Source organism: Leucoraja erinacea, chromosome 7 (assembly GCF_028641065.1).
Source record: "Leucoraja erinacea ecotype New England chromosome 7, Leri_hhj_1, whole genome shotgun sequence".
Lineage (NCBI taxonomy): Eukaryota > Metazoa > Chordata > Chondrichthyes > Rajiformes > Rajidae > Leucoraja > Leucoraja erinaceus.
In genome coordinates, this window is record NC_073383.1 from 71,701,509 (window position 1) to 71,720,918 (window position 19,410).

Here is a 19,410-nt window from a genome sequence, read left to right on the forward strand (position 1 = left end):
TACTGAGTTTGTACCTTCTCCCCGTGACCTGCGTGGGTTTTCTCCGAGATCTTCGGTTTCCTCCCACACTCCAAAGACACACTGGATTGTGGGTTAATTGGCTTGGTGTGAATGTAAAATTGTCCCTAGTGTGTGTAGGGAGTGTTAACGTGCGGGGGTCGCTGGTCGGTGCGGACTTGGTGGGCCGAAAGGCCTGTTTCTGCGCTAAACTAAAATAAACATTTGATGCACTCAATGGGGCAGGCGTCATCTCTGGATAGAGGAATGGGTGACGTTCCGGATCACGACCCGAAACGTCTCTCCAGAGATGCTGCCTGCCCCGCTGAGTTACTCCAGCATTCTTCTGTTTAAACCTGCACCTGCAGTTCGTATCCATGCATTCCTGCTTGTACACTCATTGCAAGATGCTCTCCCCCATTCATCACGGTTATTTCATCTTGCTTTTAACAGCAGAATCTTACATTTTATGATGATCTAATTTGTACTTTGCAGGTTCAGGGCTGAATGATGGGCAATGGCATTCTGTTCATTTCAGTTCAAGAAGAAATCTAGTCAGCATCACCCTCGACAGTGAGCCTGCCTCCACTGTCCGTTTGGATGCACAGATGAATCCAGGAAACAGTTATTATTTTGGTGGTAAGACAGATGACTTGCTTTCCATCTATAAATTATGTTGATTAAATGTATTCTTTAACACAGTGCCATTTTATAACCATATCCAATTGAAGCCATCTATAATGTTCACATTAACAAAAGTATTTCACTTTCCACTGACAATAGCAAAATGTACTTACTGTCTCAAGGGAATGTTCTTAGAACAGTTGCTCAACTCAGGGTGTTGTCTGATTCTTATAGCACTGAAATTGTTCTTTATCTCTCCACACCATCGTCTATATCTCTCATTTCCCTTTTCCCTAACTAGCCTGCAGAAGGGTCTCAACCCCAAACGTCACCCATTCCTTCCTTCCAGAGATGCTGCATATCCCGTTGAGTTACTCCAGCTTTATGTGCCTATCTTTGGTTTAAACTAGCATCTGCAATTCCTTCATATACTGATTATCCCCCACCTTCCATCACTTAATTATGCAGTGACACAAGCAAAGGGTGGTGGCTGTATGGAATGAGCTGCCGGAGGAGGTCATTGAGGCGGGCACTATCGCAATGTTTGAGAAGCAATTGGACAGGTACATGAATAGGACAAGTTTAGAGGGATGTGGGCCAAATGCAGGCAGGTGGGACCAGTGTAGACAGGACATATTGGGTGGTGTGGGCAAGTTGGGCCTGTTTCCAGGCAGTGTGAGTATGACTGAGTATTTTTTTTTTTTAAGATCTAAAAGATTCCACAGGAGCTGCAGGGAGGGAGATGGATGTGCTTATAACTTATGTCTTGGAATGTGGGACTGTATTGGAATAGGTCATAAAGTCATGTGATGGGAGCAGAATTAGGCCCTTCGGCCCATCAAGTCTACTCTGCCATTCAATCATGGCTGATCCATATCTCCCTCTTAACACCATTCTTCTGCTTTCTCCCCATAACCCCTGACACCTGTACTAATCAAGATTTCAAATGGACTTTCCAAGAACTAGGACTGATTGATGGGCAGAACGGCCCCAGTCTATGTAAATATACTCTTCTAAGCTTCCCCCAGTCCAGTTAATAAAGCACTGAGTCAAGCACTGGAACAACTAAACTTCATTTTTAGATTGAACAGCAAATTCCCCTATACCATACCTAACCACCGCAGGTTTGATCCTTGTATCTGCCTGGCCAAGGCCTTCAACCTCGTGCAAGCAGAGACACTACAAAAGGTCACGCAGTCCCTAGCACTCTTCCTGAAGATCGACCAAGGACCTCATGGGGGCTGCCTTTTATAGGTCCCCAAACCTTGAGGGGCCAAACTACGGAGGGGTGGTCTCTTTACAATCCAATCAAATATATTAGTTACAACAATACATTATTGACAGTTACCCAGGCCAATAACAGAATCACACCCCCCCCCCCCCACCCCCATATATTGTTTCAGGAGAAGCTTCTAGAGGAAGCTAACTTATCTTCAATAATGCAACTTTTACCGTGGAATTTAAAACAACTCTGCCAGGGCTTAACACTTTGGCCAATCAACAAACAGCAGGATAACTATCTAGCAACATTATTTACGGCTTTTGCAGTAATCCAATGATATCAATGCATTTAAGTTTGTTTGCAGAGTTTCTATACATTTTATCAATTAAGGGGAAATGAGGAGAACACCTGGATCCTTCACCATCCTGCATATCATTTTGAGGCTCAGACAAATCGGCACCATCCAAAGCCTGTAATTTTCCACTGACGAAGGTTAAGCAATTCTGACAAATGCAGGGATCCTCCATTTTATTGTGTCTTTAATTTGGTCAATATTAACATCTATGGTATAAGATTCAATACAGCAGTGACTCTGGTATTAAAATCTCTGCAGTTTACACTTCCATTATTCAAACAGTATAATAACTATCAATTGACTCTAATATATTTGTGAATGCTTATCCCCTCTGATATTCCTAAACAAATATTTGACCAGTTTTTATTCTGATAAAGAAAACATAACTTAGGCATATTAGCTGCCTTGTCTGAGATCAGGATTACACATTCAATCTGCATATTGTGGTGGAATGGAAGGAGAATTGACTACTAACAAAAAATATAGATAACATTTATAAAATTCAGGCTATTTCTACAGAGGATTCTTATTTTGATTTATTGTTATCATTTCTAACCTGCTCACATCTGAAGGCACTCAATCCACCTCATGATGAATAATGCAACACTAGAGACAATTCAGCCCATTGTACCTTTGTGTAGGAAGGAAAGGTGGTTTACACTGAAGATAGACACAAAATGCTGGAGTAACTCAGCGGGTCAGGCAGCATCTCTGGAGAGTAGGAATGGGTGACAGTAACCTAGCTCACAGAAGGACGATAACAGAAGCCTGATAACATTGGGGAAGAAGCTGTTCCTTTTTGAAAACAGTGACCATGAAATCTTTGGATTGCTGTTTAAAAAAAAACTTCTTGTTAACTAGAGGAAGGAAATCAGCCACTTAAGCTCAGTCTGACTCGATTCAATATGTAGTGAACTCTTAATGGCCTCCTCGGTTCAGAGACAATTAGAAATGAATAAAAATGTGTGCCCTACACCTACGCTTAAACTTTGAAGTGTCATCTCGATTTTTGATTCTTTCAAAGGCAGAATTTTAACAAAGATGCCGAATGAAAAAGGATGTTTTAACGGATATTTGTCCTCGGTTGTATGTGCGGAATGAATAATGGAATAACATATGAGGCTGCATCGTGAAATTAATTTCCCATGACTTAAATCAAACTGATTTTCAGGAGTGGTGTTCTACTTGCATTTGTTAATGTATCATGGTTAATGCATGTTCAGTGTTTAGTTTAGTTCAGAGATACAGGGAGGAAACTGGATCTTTGGCCCACCAAGTCCGCACCGACCAGCGATCATTAGACTCTCATCAGGTATTTAATAAATACATCCGCTCCCTATCAGACAGTACATTCCAGATGTCCATTACACTTTTGGTTTAAAAATTCGCAATTCTCCTTAAATTATTTCAATTTGTTACCTTAAAACCTTTTCCCAATTATTTCCCAGGGAAATTCCCATGGGTTCTTCAATTAATTTTCCTCCTTTTTAGTTAGCCTCTAATCCCTTCAAATGCATCTGCAGTCAAAGATGGGTTTGATCATCCATGGATATCTGTGATAATTTCCTCACTATCACTATTTGCCAGGAATCGCACCAACAAATGATCCAAATAAGTATTTCTATATCCTTAGTCAGTCTGTTTGTTTATGTTAAGAACAGGATTTTGATTCAGAAGTTCAATGAAAAAGGATTTGAGTATAAGAGCAGGGAGGTTCTACTGCAGTTGTACAGGGTCTTGGTGAGACCACACCTGGAGTATTGCGTACAGTTTTGGTCTCCTAATGTGAGGAAAGACATTCTTGCCATAGAGCGAGTACAGAGAAGGTTCACCAGACTGACTCCTGGGATGGCAGGACTTTCATATGAAGAAAGACTGGGTAGACTCGGCTTGCACATGCTAGAGAGTGGTGAATCTGTGGAATTCTCTGCCACAGAAGGTAGTTGAGGCCAATTCATTGGCTAAAGGGATCAGGGGGTATGGAGAGAAGGCAGGTACAGGATACTGAGTTGGATGATCAGCCATGATCTTATTAAATGGCGGTGCAGGCTCCAAGTGCCGAATGGCCTACTCCTGCACCTATTTTCTATGTTTCTATGTATCTATGTTTCTATGTGTAAAGCCTATCCAAAAAACAGAACCAACAAAAATCATGCAGAAACAAAGAACTGCAGATGTGATGTAATCATAGATTGTCCTGGAGATAATGACCCGGTGCTCATCTGCTCGGTCATGGTCAAGGGGTAGTTAAGAGGTCCCCAAGACCTGGCCTCTGGCCACAGCACGGTAGAAGCCAGCCTACCAGACTACAACTTATAGAGGTGTATAAAATCATAAGGTTGGGAGATCAAGTTGCAGTTATATAAGACGTTGTTGAAGCCACATTTAGAGTGTTGTGTTCAGTTAGACAATAGACAATAGATGCAGGAGTAGGCTATTCGGCCCTTCGAGGCAGCACTACCATTCAATGTGATCATGGCTAATCATCCACAATCCGTACCCCGTTTCTGCCTTCTCCCCATATCCCTTGTTCTTGTACTTCCTCTTATCTAACTGTGGGGGGTGCGGTGCTGTGGGGGGGTGGGGTGTTGTGGAGGGCGTTGGGTGGTGTGAGGGTGGTGGGGTGTGGGGGGTGTGTGGGGGGTGGTGTGAGGGGAAGGGGGGAGGAACAGGGGAGAGATAGGGTGTGTGTGGGTGTGTGGGGGGGAGGAGTGTTGTGTGAGGAGGAGGGGGAAGGGGGGAGGGGGAAGGGGGGATGTGTGGACGAAGGGGGGGAGGGGAAATGGGGAAGGGTGGGTGTGGTGGGGAGGAGGGTGTGGAGGGACTCCTCTCAGCGGCCACCGGCCGCGGCACCACACAACACCTCCCAACTCCACGGCGGCTTACCCAACTACACACAGCACCTCCCGACCCCACGCAGCGGCTTTCCCGACTCCACACAGCATCTTTCCCGACTCCACTTTTGCGGACTCAATCAGGACTGATTTGCGGGGCCGCCTCCGGGGCTTTATTCTCCAGTGGGTGCTGAAAGGGGCATTACCTTCATGGTGACTGACAGGCGAGAAGACCAATGGACTGATGTCACGATTTTTTAAACCTTCCTAACTTTTGTATAATTCCAATGATTGGAACAAGATTTAGTGGGTTGGAGTAGAGGGAAATGGTGAATGAGGTGACAAAAAAAATCGATAAAGGGTACCGTTTTTGGCAATTAAAAAAAAAGCATACCGAAAGTGGTCAAGATGAGAGTTTTAGTAATAGTATAGATAGATGGGCCAAATATAGGCAGGTGCGACTAGTGTAACACAAATCATGCATTATTACAAGTCTACAAAAATGTGAATCCTCCGCAGCTTTAGAACAAGAATCTCCTGAGGTTCTTCATTGGAGTACGAAATCCAAAAACAAAATAATAAGCATTTAAAAAAAGACACAAAGTGTTGGAGTAACGCAGCGGGTCAGGCAGCATCTCTGGAGAACATGAATAGGTAGTTCTGGGTGGGAACCTTTCTTCAGATTGTGAAATGTCACTTATTCATGTTCTCCAGGTTACGTTTGTCTGACGTGCTGAGTTACTCCAACACTTTGTGTGTTTTTTCTGTAAACCAACATCTGCAGAACCTTGTGTCTCCAATAACTTATTAATTAAAACAAATAAAGTAATGCCTGCATTGTTTGCACAAGTGTGTTCTTAGCAGGTGTGTTATTAGATGCCTTAAACCTCGTAAAACCAAATGTGGACAATGTGCAGCTCGAAAAAAGAAGATTAAATGCTTGTAACAATTTACTTTGTACAATTGGCCCTACTGCCAACTCTCAAATACACTCTAATTATTGTTCTTCAACTTCCATTAAATATCTTAATCGGGGCAATATTGCCACAATGAGGTTGTCTTTTATGGTATTTTAAATACTTTGTATTGATATAATTACAAAAATAACACACACTGAAGATAGTTTCTTGACAACTTTTATTGTTAATTGCAAATGGCCCAGTGACATTTTACTATGATTGCACATCAAGTCAAGTCAAGTCAAGTTTATTTGTCACATTCACATACGAGATGTGCAGTGAAAAGAAAGTGGCAATGCTCGCAGACCTTTGTGCAAAAGACAAACAACAAAACAACCAAACAATTTATAAACACAATCATAACACACATATTCTTTTACATAATAAATTATGGAATGAAAAATAATGGAAGGAAAAACGTTCTGTAGAGTTAGTCCCTGGTGAGATAGGCGTTTACAGTCCGAATTGCCTCTGGGAAGAAACTCCTTCTCAACCTCTCCGTTCTCACCGCATGGCAACGGAGGCGTTTGCCTGACCGTAGCAGCTGGAACAGTCCGTTGCAGGGGTGGAAGGGGTCTCCCATGATTTTGTTTGCTCTGGAGTTGCACCTCCTGTTGTATAGTTCCTGCAGGGGGGTGAGTGAAGTTCCCATAGTGCGTTCGGCCGAACGCACTACTCTCTGCAGAGCCTTCTTGTCCTTGGCAGAGCAATTCCCAAACCAGATGGTAATGTTCCCGGACAAGATGCTTTCCACCGCCGCTGCGTAGAAGCACATTGTGTATTGCTTAGGGTTTGTTTATTAAGTCCTTAACTAATTTTCTGCATATAAAGACACAAAGTGCTGGAGTAACTCAGCAGGTCAGGCAGCTTCTTTAATTTTAGTGATACTGCACGGAAACAGGCCCTTCGGCCCACCAAGTCCGCGCCGACCAGCGATTCCCTGCACACTGACACTATTGTCTATATGGACTTTAGTAAGGCCTTTGACAAGGTTCCTCATGGAAGGTTGGTTAAGAAGGTTCAACTGTTGGGTATAAATGCAGGAATAGCAAGATGGATTCAACAGTGGCTGAATGGGAGAAGCCAGAGGGTAATGGTGGATGGCTGTTTATCGGGTTGGAGGCAGGTGACTAGTGGGGTGCCTCAGGGATCTGTGTTGGGTTCTTTGTTGTTTGTCATGTACATCAATGATCTGGATGAAGGTGTGGTAAATTGGATTAGTAAGTATGCTGAGATGATACCAGATAGGGTACGTTGTGGATAATGAAGAGGATTTCCAAAGTCTACAGAGTGATTTAGGCCATTTGGAAAAATGGGCTGAAAGATGGCAGATGGAGTTTAATGCTGATAAATGTGAGGTGCTACACCTTGGCAGGACAAATCAAAATAGGACGTACATGGTAAATGGTAGGGAATTGAAGAATACAGTTGAACAGAGGGATCTGGGTATAACCGTGCATAGTTCCTTGAAGGTGGAATCTCATATAGATAGGGTGGTAAAGAAAGCTTTTGGTATGCTAGCCTTTATAAATCAGAGCATTGAGTATAGAAGCTGGGATGTGATGTTAAAATTGTACAAGGCATTGGTGAGACCAAATCTGGAGTATGGTGTACAATTTTGGTCGCCAAATTATAGGAAGGATGTCAACAAAATAGAGAGAGTACAGAGGAGATTTACTAGAAGTTGCCTGGGTTTCAACAACTAAGTTACAGAGATAGGTTGAATAAGTTAGGTCTTTATTCTCTGGAGCGCAGAAGGTTAAGGGGGGACCTGATAGAGGTCTTTAAAATGATGAGAGGGATAGACAGCGTTGATGTGGACAAGCTTTTCCCTTTGAGAATAGGGAAGATTCAAACAAGAGGACATGACTTCAGAATTAAGGGACAGAAGTTTAGGGGTAATATGAGGGGGAACTTATTTACGCAGAGAGTGGTGGCGGTGTGGAATGAGCTCCCAGTGGAAGTGGTGGAGGCAGGTTCATTGGTATCATTTAAAAATAAATTGGATAGGCATATGGAGAGAAGGGAATGGAGGGTTATGGTACGAGTGCAGGCAGGTGGGACTAAGGGGAACAAATTTGTTCGGCATGGACTTGTAGGGCCGAGATGGCCTGTTTCCGTGCTGTAATTGTTATATGGTTATATGGTTATTCTGCACACTCTAGGGACAATTTACAATTATACCAAGCCAATTAGCCTGCAAACCTGTACATCTCTGGAGGCACGAATTCAGTTCGAGACCTATCATCAGACTCCGAAGTTTTTTCAGGCTCTGGAGTCTAAAGAAGGGTCTCAACCCGAAACATCACCTATCCACGTCTCCAGTGATGCTGCCTGTCCCGCTGAGTTACTCCACCACTTTGTGTTTTTCTGTGTATTAACCAGCATCCGCAGTTCATTGTTTCTGATTTTGTGCATTTGTTGTGTTCTTAAGGCTGCCCTGAAACCATCAAGCAGACTGGGTGTTCCAATCCCTTTGGCGCTTTTCATGGCTGCATGAGACTCATCTTCATTGATAATCGACCAGCAGACCTCATCTTGGTACAACAAGGATTACAAGGAAACTTCAGTGATCTGCAAGTCGACGTGTGTGGAATTGTAGACAGGTAACTAAACTATACTTCCTCTTATCTATCAAGTAAATAGCTTTCCCTTTGGGGTGACCCTCAGACTACCCTTGATCAGACTTTGCTGGCTTTACATTGCACTAAACATTTTTGCCTTATCATGTATCTATACACTGTAAATGGCTCAATTGTACCATACGATACGACATTACTTTATTGTCAGAACAAAGTCTGAAATGTTTTTGCATCGCAGCAGCTCAATTTACAGCATCACATAAAAGATAAAAGAGACTTGAAAAGTCATGCATTAAGAGATCAAGACAGGACCCAAAAATACATACATTCAACACAACATTACAATAACAGAAGACGACATTTGAGGCCCATCAGCGTGCATTTGATCTGGGATTAAGCATCGTATTTAGTTCGAGGATTGGCTGGTGCACAAAAGAGTGCTTAGGTCTAACCTTATTAAATTTTGTAACCCCATATCTCCGGTTTGAAGGCAACAAATTGTACTCACTGTTGTAATCATGTGCTGTATGTCTGCTGACTGGATGGCATGCGACAAAAGCTTTTAACTGTACCTCGATACACGTGACAATAAACTAAACTGAACTGAACGTTCTAAAGTGCAAAAGAACATGACAAATTCTAAAGACTTGTTTGCAATTTAGCCTGCATTGCTACTTACAATTATTTTTTGCATCTTAATCTTCTCTGTCCTATTTCTTTCTGTAGGAAAAGTTAAGGACAGATTTGGCAAAAGTTTTTGCAAACCCTCCACATTTTACTTAAGGTAAATAAATAGAAGTCAATCCTAATGGTGGAAAGGTCTATTACAGAAGGTTACAAATTTAGGGAATTGCTTTAGGATTTTTGGAGCTCCATTTACTATTAGACAATAGACGATAGACAATAGGTGCAGGAGTAGGCCATTTGGCCCTTCAAGCCAGCACACCATTCAATGTGATCATGGCTGATCATCCCCAATCAGTGCCCCGTTCCTGCCTTCTCCCTATATCCCCTGACTCCGCTATTCTTAAGAGCCCTATCTAGCTCTCTCTTGAAAGCACCCAGAGAACCTGCCTCCACCGCCCTCTGAGGCAGAAAATTCCACAGACTCACCACTCTCTGAGAGAAAAAATATTTCCTCGTCTCCGTTCTAAATGGCTTACTCCTAATTCTGTGGCCCCTGGTTCTGGACTCCCCCAACATCGGGAACATGTTTCCTGCCTCTAGCGTGTCCAAACCCTTAACAATCTTATAAGTTTCAATGAGATCCTTCTAACCTCCAGAGTGTAAAAGCCCAGCTGCTCCATTCTCTCAGCATATGACAGTCCCGCCATCCCGGGAATTAACCTTGTAAACCTACGCTGCACTCCCTCAATAGCAAGAATGTCCTTCCTCAAATTAGGGGACAAAAATTGCACACAATACTCCAGGTGTGGTCTCACTCGGGCTCTGTACAACTGCAGAAGGGCCTCTTTGCTCCTATATTCGATTCCTCTTGTTATAAAGGTTAACATACCATTTGCTTTCTTCACTGCCTGCTGTACCTGCATGCTTACTTTCATAAACTGATGTACAAGGACCCCCAGATCCCGTTGTACTTCCCCTTTTCCCACGGCATTTAGATAGTAATCTGCCTTCCTGTTTTTGCTACCAAAGTGGATAACCTCACATTTATCCACATTAAACTTCATCTGCCATGCATCTGCCCACTCCCCCAACCTTTCCAAGTCACCTGTATTCTTATAGCAATGTCATAGCAATTATCTTTGTCCAAACTTTCTGCAGCAGCTTCAGACAGTTCAGTAACATTATTGCCATTATCTTCCCTTCTGAAATCTGCCTTGACTACACTCCTCTGTATAGCATGTCAAGGAAGCTTTTGAATAAAGACATCTTTCCTTCCATTAGCATTAAGCTAACAGGTCTGCCGCTCTCCGGATTTATTCAGTTTCCTTTATAAGTATCGGAATTGCATTGGTTATCCATCGATGTCTGGTCCTAATCTCTTTCCCAATGTGTATATACATCATGGCATCTTTCCTGTCTCTACTATTTTCAACACATGAATGCACAGCAGTGCCGCGATATGAAGAAGAAGCATTCCTTGAAACTGCAGTTAAATCAAATTCTGACACCGAGAGAAATTATAAAATAGTCGATATTTTGGGATATGTTGCAGCAGACAAAATGGAAAAGATGGTTCCAGGACTGATATCACTACTGATTTTTTTTTTGTTGTACAGAGTCATAGACTCATAAAGTGTGGAAATAGGCCATTTGGCCCAACTTGCCCACACCGGCCATCATGCCCCAGCTACGCTAGTCTCACCTGCCTGAGTTTGACCCATATCCCCCCAAACCCGTCCTATCCAGGTACCTGTCCAACCGTTTCTTAAATGTTGCGATAGACCCTGCCTCAACTACCTCCTCGTGTTCCATCCACACAACACCCTTTGTGTGAAAGAATTACCCCTCAGATTCCTACCAAATCTTTTCCACTTCACCTTATACTGATGTCCTCTGGTCCTCGATTCTCCTACTGTGGGCAAGATGCCCTGTGCATCCACCTGATCTATTTTGCTCACGATTTTATACACAGTGGGAATAACGTATGTCTGTCTGAGCAGCACAAGACCAACCTATCAATAAAAGTGCTTGTCCCCTGTCATGGGAACAGTTAATTAACGGTGTCAGTGTCGTCTAGATCTAGATGAATGTCAGCAGGTCAAGTGGGACTGGAAATGGAGACAATCCATTACATTTAAGGGGAGACTGTACATTTTGATCACAGACTCAGCACAGTTTCAGTTTAGTTTATTGTCACATATACCAAGGTACAGTGAAAAGCTTTTGTTGCGTGCTAACCAATCAGCAGAAAGACAATACATGATTTCAATCGATCCATTTACAATATAATTGCATCGTCAAGTCAAGTCAAGTTTATTCGTCACATACACATACGAGATGTGCAGTGAAATGAAAAGTGGCAATGCTCGCGGACTTTGTGCAAAAAGACAAACAAACAAACAACCAAACACTACAAAACAGAATGGAACAGAATCACATATTCTTTTACATATTAAATATTGTGGGCGGAAGGAAAAAGGGAACAAAAAACAGCAATTTTTTGAAAAGCAGTAGAATGGTACGGTAAAGTTAGTCCCTGGTGAGATAGGAGTTTACAGTCCTAATGGCCTCTGGGAACAAACTCCTTCTCAACCTCTCCGTTCTCACAGCATGGCAACTGAGGCGTTTGCCTGAACGTAGCAGCTGCAACAGTCCTTTGCAGGGGTGGAAGGGGTCTCCCATGATCTTATTGGCTCTGGAGTTGCACCTCCTGGTCTCCATGATCAGGGAATAACGTTTAGTGCAAGGTAAAGCCAGCAAAGTCCAATCAAGGATAGTCCGAGGGTCACCAAAGAGGTAGATAGTAGTTCAGCACTGCTCTCTGGTTGTGGCGGGATAATTCAGTTGCCTGATAACAGCTGGAAAGAAATTGTCCCTGAATCTGGAGGTTTGCGTTTTCACACTTCTATACCTTTTGACTGATGGGAGAGGGGAGAAGAGGGAGAGGTCACGGTGCGACTCGTCCTTGATTATGATGCTGACCTTACCGAGGCAGCGTGAGGTATAAATGGAGTCAATAGAAGGGAGGTTGGTTTGTGTGATGGTCTGAGCTGCGTCCACAATTCACTGCAATTCCTTGCAGTCGTGAATGGAGCTGTTCCCAAACCAGGCTGTGATGCATCCTGATAATCCTCATACAAGCTTACATCCTGATTGTATAAAATGTTAATATTCATCAAAATGTATCTACATTTCCAGTCTTAAAACATGGGCAAGTGGATTATTTAGTTTGTGGATCAGGGGGGATCATTTTATGGTATGTTCATGAACAAACTCTGGAAGGATAACTCACATTCAACAAATGGGAAATGAAACTGCGTTGAAGAATTATTTTTTAATTGTGATGTCACGGTGGTGCAGTGGTGGAGTTGTTGCCTTCCAGAGCCAGAGATCCAGGTTTGATCCTGACGATGGGTGCGGGCCGTACGGAATTTGTAAATTCTCCCCGTGTCCTGCTTGGGTTTTCTCCAGGATCTCCAGTTTCCTCCCACACTCCAGAGATCAAATTCAACTTCAAATTCACATTTATTGCCATATGCACCAATATCACCAGTACAGTGATATTTGAGTTACCATGCAGCCATACAATTAAAAAAAAAACATAACGCAATTAAAAGAGCGATGGAACTTAACATAAACATTCATCACAGTGATCACTGTGATGGAAGGCAATACACTTCAGTCAGTCGTCCTCCTTTTGTTCACCCGTGGTCAGGGCCTTGACCCTCCGTAGTCGCCACTATGGACCCGATATACAAGCCCTCTCGTCGGGATCGAAGCTCTGACGTCGGGACGGATGGAACACACTCCGCGGCTTGGAGTGCCCGAATCGGCCACTTTCTTATAGATATACATAGATACATAGAAAATAGGTGCAGCAGTAGGCCATTCGGCCCTTCGACCCAGTGCCACCATTCAATGTGATCATGGATGATAATCCACAATCAGTACCCTGTTCCTGCCTTCTCCCCATATCCCTCGGTTCCGCTAGCCCTAAGAGCTCTAACTAACTCTCTCTTGAAAGTATCCAGAGAACTGTCCACCACTGCCCTCTGTGGCAGAGAATTCCACAAAATCACAACTCTCTGTGTGAAAAGGTTTTTCCTTATATCAGTTCTAAATGGCCTACCCCTTATTCTTAAATTGTGGCCCCTGGTTCTGGACTCCCCCAACATCGGGAACATGTTTCCTGCATCTAGTGTGTAGAATCCATTAAAACATTTACGTTTCTATGAGATTCCCTCTCCTCCTTCTAAATGCCATAGTATACAAGCCCAGCCGCTCCATTCTCTCAACAAATGACGGTCCCGCACTCCCAGGAATTAACCTCGTGAACCTATGCTGCACTCCCTCAATAGCAAGAATGTCCTTCCTCAAATTTGGAGATGAAATCTGCACATAATACTCCAGGTGTAGTCTCACGATACAACTGCAGGATTACTTCTTTGCTCCTATACTCAACTCCTATCATTATGCAGGCCAACATGCCATTAGCTTTCTACGATTTGTAGGTTACAAGTTTGTAGGTTATTTGAATTGCTGTAAATGTAAATTGTCCTTAGTGTGTGATGGATAGTGTTAATGTGCGGGGATTGCTGGTCGCCGCGGTTTCAGTGTGCCGAAGGATCTGTTTCATCGTTGTATAATAATAATAATAATAATAACTTTATTTATAAAGCGCTTTTAGACAACATCAGTTACCACAAAGTGCTGTACATGGGAAGTCAACAAAAAGTTATTGCAAACTTACTAAAACCATTAAGACGACAGGACTATAAAAACAGTAAAAATTAAAAGACATTAAAAGCACTAAAACAGGAACAATGTCTCAGCCAGTGTCGAAAGCCAGTGAATAAAAGTGAGTTTTTAGGGAGGATTTAAAGATGGACAGTGAAGGGGCCTGTCTGATCTGCAGGGTACTGATTGTGGATTATCTCTAAACTGAGATTGTACATTTGTGGTTGTGCAAAAGAATGTCATTGTGCTGTTGACATATGACAATAGAGAACTTTTGAACCAATGAAACCATTGAGAATGTGGTTTTTAGTCACTGATGGTGAGCTTAGTGAGAGTATCACCTCCTCATTATTTTTACCTCCTGCCTATTCTGTTCCTTCAATACTTGTTTATGCATTTAGGGACTTGCAGCGGTAGACACATCTCTCCCTTATTATTCTGAAAGTTGTCCATGGATGAAGGATTCTGTCAACACAGTTACACTGGGGAAGGTTGGCTTCACCAGATTAGAGCAATGAAGGCTGAGAGGAAACCTACTAGAGACCTACTTGATAATGATCAGTTTAGACAGCATGAGTACAGGAAATATGTTCCCAGTGGCTAGTGTTTAACATTTTGGGAAAAAGATGAAAGGGAATTGTGATGAGGAGCATTTTTATGCAGAGAATATGGATGATCTGGAACATGCCATGTGCAGGCTGGTCGAAACAGAATGGATGAATTTTTTTGAGAGGCAATTATTAAGGAACTTGAGGGGACTCATTTGTAACACTGCGGGGAAACAGAGTGAAGGATTGTTCCACCAAAAGCTGGTTCTGTTGCAATGGGAAAACTGGTCTGTTCCACTCTGTGACAATACTGTGACAAAGCTTCATAGAGCATGTAAACAGTATCTTCAGCCCGTGCAGTTCATGCTAACCAAATGCACATTACGCTCATGTTTGACCCATATCACTCGAAACCTTTCCTTATTCCCGTCCAAATTCTGAAGAAGGGTCTCGACCCGAAACGCCACCCATCCCTTCTCTCCAGAGATGCTGCCTGTCCCGTGGAGGTACTCCAGTTTTTTGTGTTTATCTTCAAATTCTTTAAAATGTGGGGACAAGGAACTGCAGATGCTGGCTTACAAGATTAAAGATCCAAAGTGCTGGAGTAACTCAGTGGGTCAGGCATCTGGAGAACCTTGATAGGGACATTTTGGATCGGGACCCTTCTTCAGATCCCAAACGCCACCTATCCATGTTCTCCAGAGATGCTGTATGTCCTGCAGAGTTACTTTGTGTCTTCTTTTCAATGTGGTTACAATACCTGCCACTCCCGATAGCAGCTCATTCCAGATGCATTCCATCCACTATGCCAGGGGTCTCCAAACAATGACCCATGGGCCACATCCGGCCCACCACGAGATTTTATCCGGCCTGCAGCAAGCTCTTAACACATTCCACGCGGTAGGCTATTTAGCAGATTCGGTGGTAGCACGGAAATTACACTTCTGTTTACCGTAGACTATCAAGTTGAGGGTTTGTGTGCAACTGCTGACAGGTTACCATTAGTTGTATGTGACTAATCCCCAGGGGTGCAGTTCTGCTGGAGCTCACCAGAGCACCACTCCGGCAACTCTGTAAAAAAAAGCCTAAATAAACAGCGGGGAATTATAACTAGTGGGTGTGTGGTTGGGGTAAGCTGGTTAAAAGAGGGGGAAGGGGAAGACCCATCACTACTGAGGGTCCCTGTGGTAGGGGAGGAGCACTTGGACCCAGCAGAGTGAGACCATGTGCTGTCTGTATCGTGGAGGTTGTGGGCCTGGTGCTGATTCTGGAACTCTGGTGAGGTGACGGCTCTGGCCCGCTGGTGGCCGGCGGAGAGGCGAGGGTTGGCTGAGTCACTGGTGGAGGCCCATCGGGGGCTGGAGTAGTGATGAGGGTCGGCGGCAGCAGCATCGGTGGCCCCGGGAAGACAGTAAAGGTCAGCGACAGTGACCTGTGAGTGGGTGGGTGGGTGAGTTTGTGAGTGGGTGGGGGAGTAAGTGAATGGGTGGATGAGTGGGTGAGTGGGTGGGGGAGTAAGTGAGTGGGTGGATGAGTGGGTGAGTGGGTGGGCGGAGTAAGTGAGTGGGTGTCCACCCTGTTTCAACTGAGTGGTGGGTGGGTGGGTGGATGAGTGGGTGTGTGGGTGCAGAAGTGGGTGGGTGGGTGAGTTAGGGTGGGAGATGCAACGCTTCACATGGTCCACCCTGTTTCAACTAATGCAATCAACCTGGCGTGCACAATCAAATAAGATCAAATAGAACAAGTTGTCCAACAGATTTAGGCTGTGCAAGCTATACGCAAGAAGAAGTGGGTAGGTGGGTGAGTGAGTGAGTGGATGAGTGGGCGGGTGAGTGGGTGAGTATGTGAGTGGGTGAGTGAGTGAGTGGGTGAGTGGGCGGATGAGTGGGTGAGTATGTGAGTGGGTGAGTGAGTGAGTGGATGAGTGGGCGGGTGAGTGGGTGAGTATGTGAGCGAGTGGATGAGTGGGTGGGTAGGTAAGTGGGTGGGCGAGTGAGTATGTGGGTGAGTGGGTGAGTGGCTACGTTTTGTTTTGCATTTCTTCCATTTGTTTCACTTTGTTCTTTTTTTGAGTTCATTACATTTATAAAACTGACATTTCTTTATTTTTTCCTTAATGGTCCGCAAAATTGTGCCAAATATATAATGGGCACTCATGCTGGAAAGTTTGGAGGTTCCTGCTCTATGCCAAAATGGTTCCCCTCCGGATCCTGTTAAATTTTTCCCATCTCGCGCGTTAAAACCCATGCTCTCTAGTTCTTGATTCCGCATCCTTGGGAAAAAGACTGTTCATCCGTCCTAACAATGCTTCCTGTGATGTTATAAATCTTTATACGGTTACCCCTCAGCCTCCTACACCCATTCTGTTCAACTTGACCGCAGACAGTCTTCTGATATTATTATCTTTATATTTAAAGATTGGAGACTTTTTAATTTTATTTACTTTAGATTGGAGATACAGCGCAGAGCAGGCCCTTCAGTCCACCAAGTCCACTCCGACCAGTGAACCCCGCACACTAACACTACCCTACACATCCTCAAGGGACAATTTGCAATTTTATTGAAGCCATTTTAACCTACGAAACCTGTACGTCTTTGGAGTGTGGGAGGATACCGGAGATCCTGGGGGAAAACCCATGCAGGTCACGTGGAGAATGTACAAACTCCAGACAGCACCTGTGGTCAAGATTGAACACTGATTGAAGATTAAAGGTATCAGGGGGTATGGAGAGAAGACAGGTACAGGATACTGAGTCTCTAGATCTGTAAGCTGCGCCACCAGGATGTCCTCTATTTTTTTTGTTTCAGATTTCTATGTAAAACAAGAATGCTGTTTAATACGAAATGTGTATATGAACACAATTAACCTCAGCGCTCATATTGCCCAGGAGAAATAAGCAGGGCCTGTTTGACTTGACTGCAATGCTGTTTGCCTTTGGTTGCGTTTCTGGTGAAATTTGTTTGAGTTCAGCCTTTGGGGAAAGATGAACGTGAACTCTCGCTGAGTTTAGGGTCAGTGGTGAATTGAATTTTGCTCAATTCTCTGGTGAGTCAGTTCCGCTCCATGTAACTGCACTCATTTTGGCACCTAATTAATCAGCAGCAGCCTTGGGATGTCTAGGAATAATTGGGGGAGAAGAACAGTAAGTCTACTGCACGGATCAGGGATGTTCGAAGAAGAGTTGACGTGGATTCCTGGAACAACCCTAGTTTTCAAAGAGTTGGATTTAGCTCTGAGGGTTAAATGACTCATGGGATATGGGGAGAAAGCAGAAACGGGGATACTGATGCTGGATGACCAGCCATGAACATGTTGGATCCTAATGGTCTCCTAATCTGAGGAAAGACATTCTTGCCATAGAGGGAGTACAGAGAAGGTTCACCAGACTGATTCCTGGGATGTCGGGACTTTCATATGAAGAAAGACTGGATAGACTTGGCTTGTACTCGCTAGAATTTAGAAGATTGAGGGGGGATTTATAGAAACTTACAAAATTCTTAAGGGGTTGGACAGGCTAGATGCAGGAACATTGTTCCCGATGTTGGGGAAGTCCAGAACAAGGGGTCACATTTTAAGGATAAGGAGGAAATCCTTTAGGACCGAGATGAGAAAAACATTTTTCACACAGAGAGTGGTGAATCTCTGGAATTCTCTGCCACAGAAGGTAGTTGACGCCAGTTTATTGGCTATATTTAAGGGTTAGATGTGGCCCTTGTGGCTAAAGGGATCAGGGGGTATGGAGAGAAGGCAGATACAGGATATTGAGTTGGATGATCAGCCATGATCATATTGAATGGCGGTGCAGGCTCGAAGGGCCGAATGGGCTACTCCTGCACCTAATTTCTATGTTTCTATGTAACAACTTTTGACAAATGCACAACTGAAATTTGTAGAAACAATGGTTCAATAGTGGTTTTATTTGTCACAAATGCAATTGCACAGTGAAAGTCTTTTTGCATATTTGCGCTTTGGTGCCATTTCCAAAGTCGGCCCGCGCGCTAAGCAGGAGCAGCTTAGTTTAGTTTTTCAGTTTAGTTTGGAGGTACCTATCGGAAACAGGCCTACAATTGGAGAATTCAATGTGCATAGCATTGGGTTGAAGGTACCCAAATGTAATAGGAGGTTAGACACAAAATGCTGGAGTAGCTCAGTGGGACAGGCAGCATCACTGGAGAGAAGGAAGGGGTGACGTTTCGGGTCGAGACCCTTCTTCAGTCTCAGTTACTCCCGCATTTTGTGTCTTTCTTTGGGTTTAAACCAGCATCCGCAGTTCCTTCCGTCACATTTCGTCTGGAATACAGGTGTTGTTCCTCCAGTTTGCATGTGGTCTCTCTCTGGCAATGGAGGAGGTCCAGGATAGAAAGGCCAGTACAGTATGGGAATGGGAAGAGGAGTTAAAATGGTTAGCTATCGGAAGATCCAGCAGGACGTGACAGACCGAGCGCAAGCGTTCAGCAAAATGGTCGCCGAGTCTACGCTTGGTCTCGCCAATATATAGTAGGCAAAATTGGGAGCACTGGATGCCGTCGTTGATGATACAGGAGATGTACGTGGACCTTCTGGAAAGATTGCTGGGGTCCCTGGATGGAGATTAGTGAAGAGGTATGGGGACAGGTGTTAAATCTCCTGGGGTTGCATGGGAAAGTTGAATTTTCTTTTCTAAATTGTATTGTATTGTATTGTATTGTATTCAATTTATTGTCATTGTCTCAATACTCTCACGCAAGGTAAATCTTAATATCTTTAGTTGTTTTCAGTTTAGTTTATTGTCTTGTGTCTTGTGAAAAGCTTTTGTGGAAATACAATACATGATTACAATCGAGCCATTTACAGTGTGTAGATACATGATGAGGTAATGGCGTTTCACGCAAGGTAAAGCCAGCAAAGACCAAACAAGGGTCACCAATGAGGAAGATAGTAGTTC

At 43.7% G+C, this 19,410-nt stretch overlaps 1 protein-coding gene across 1 annotated transcript in view; it reads left to right on the forward strand.

Annotated features, from left to right (window-relative positions):
• LOC129699106 (contactin-associated protein-like 5) overlaps positions 1-19,410 on the forward strand; it is a 682,034-nt gene that overhangs the window by 322,915 nt on the left and 339,709 nt on the right. The window contains exons 9-10 of the mRNA XM_055638765.1: positions 493-636; positions 8,426-8,597. Of these exons, the coding sequence (XP_055494740.1) occupies positions 493-636; positions 8,426-8,597 (316 nt within the window). The remainder of the gene's footprint in view (positions 1-492; positions 637-8,425; positions 8,598-19,410) is intronic.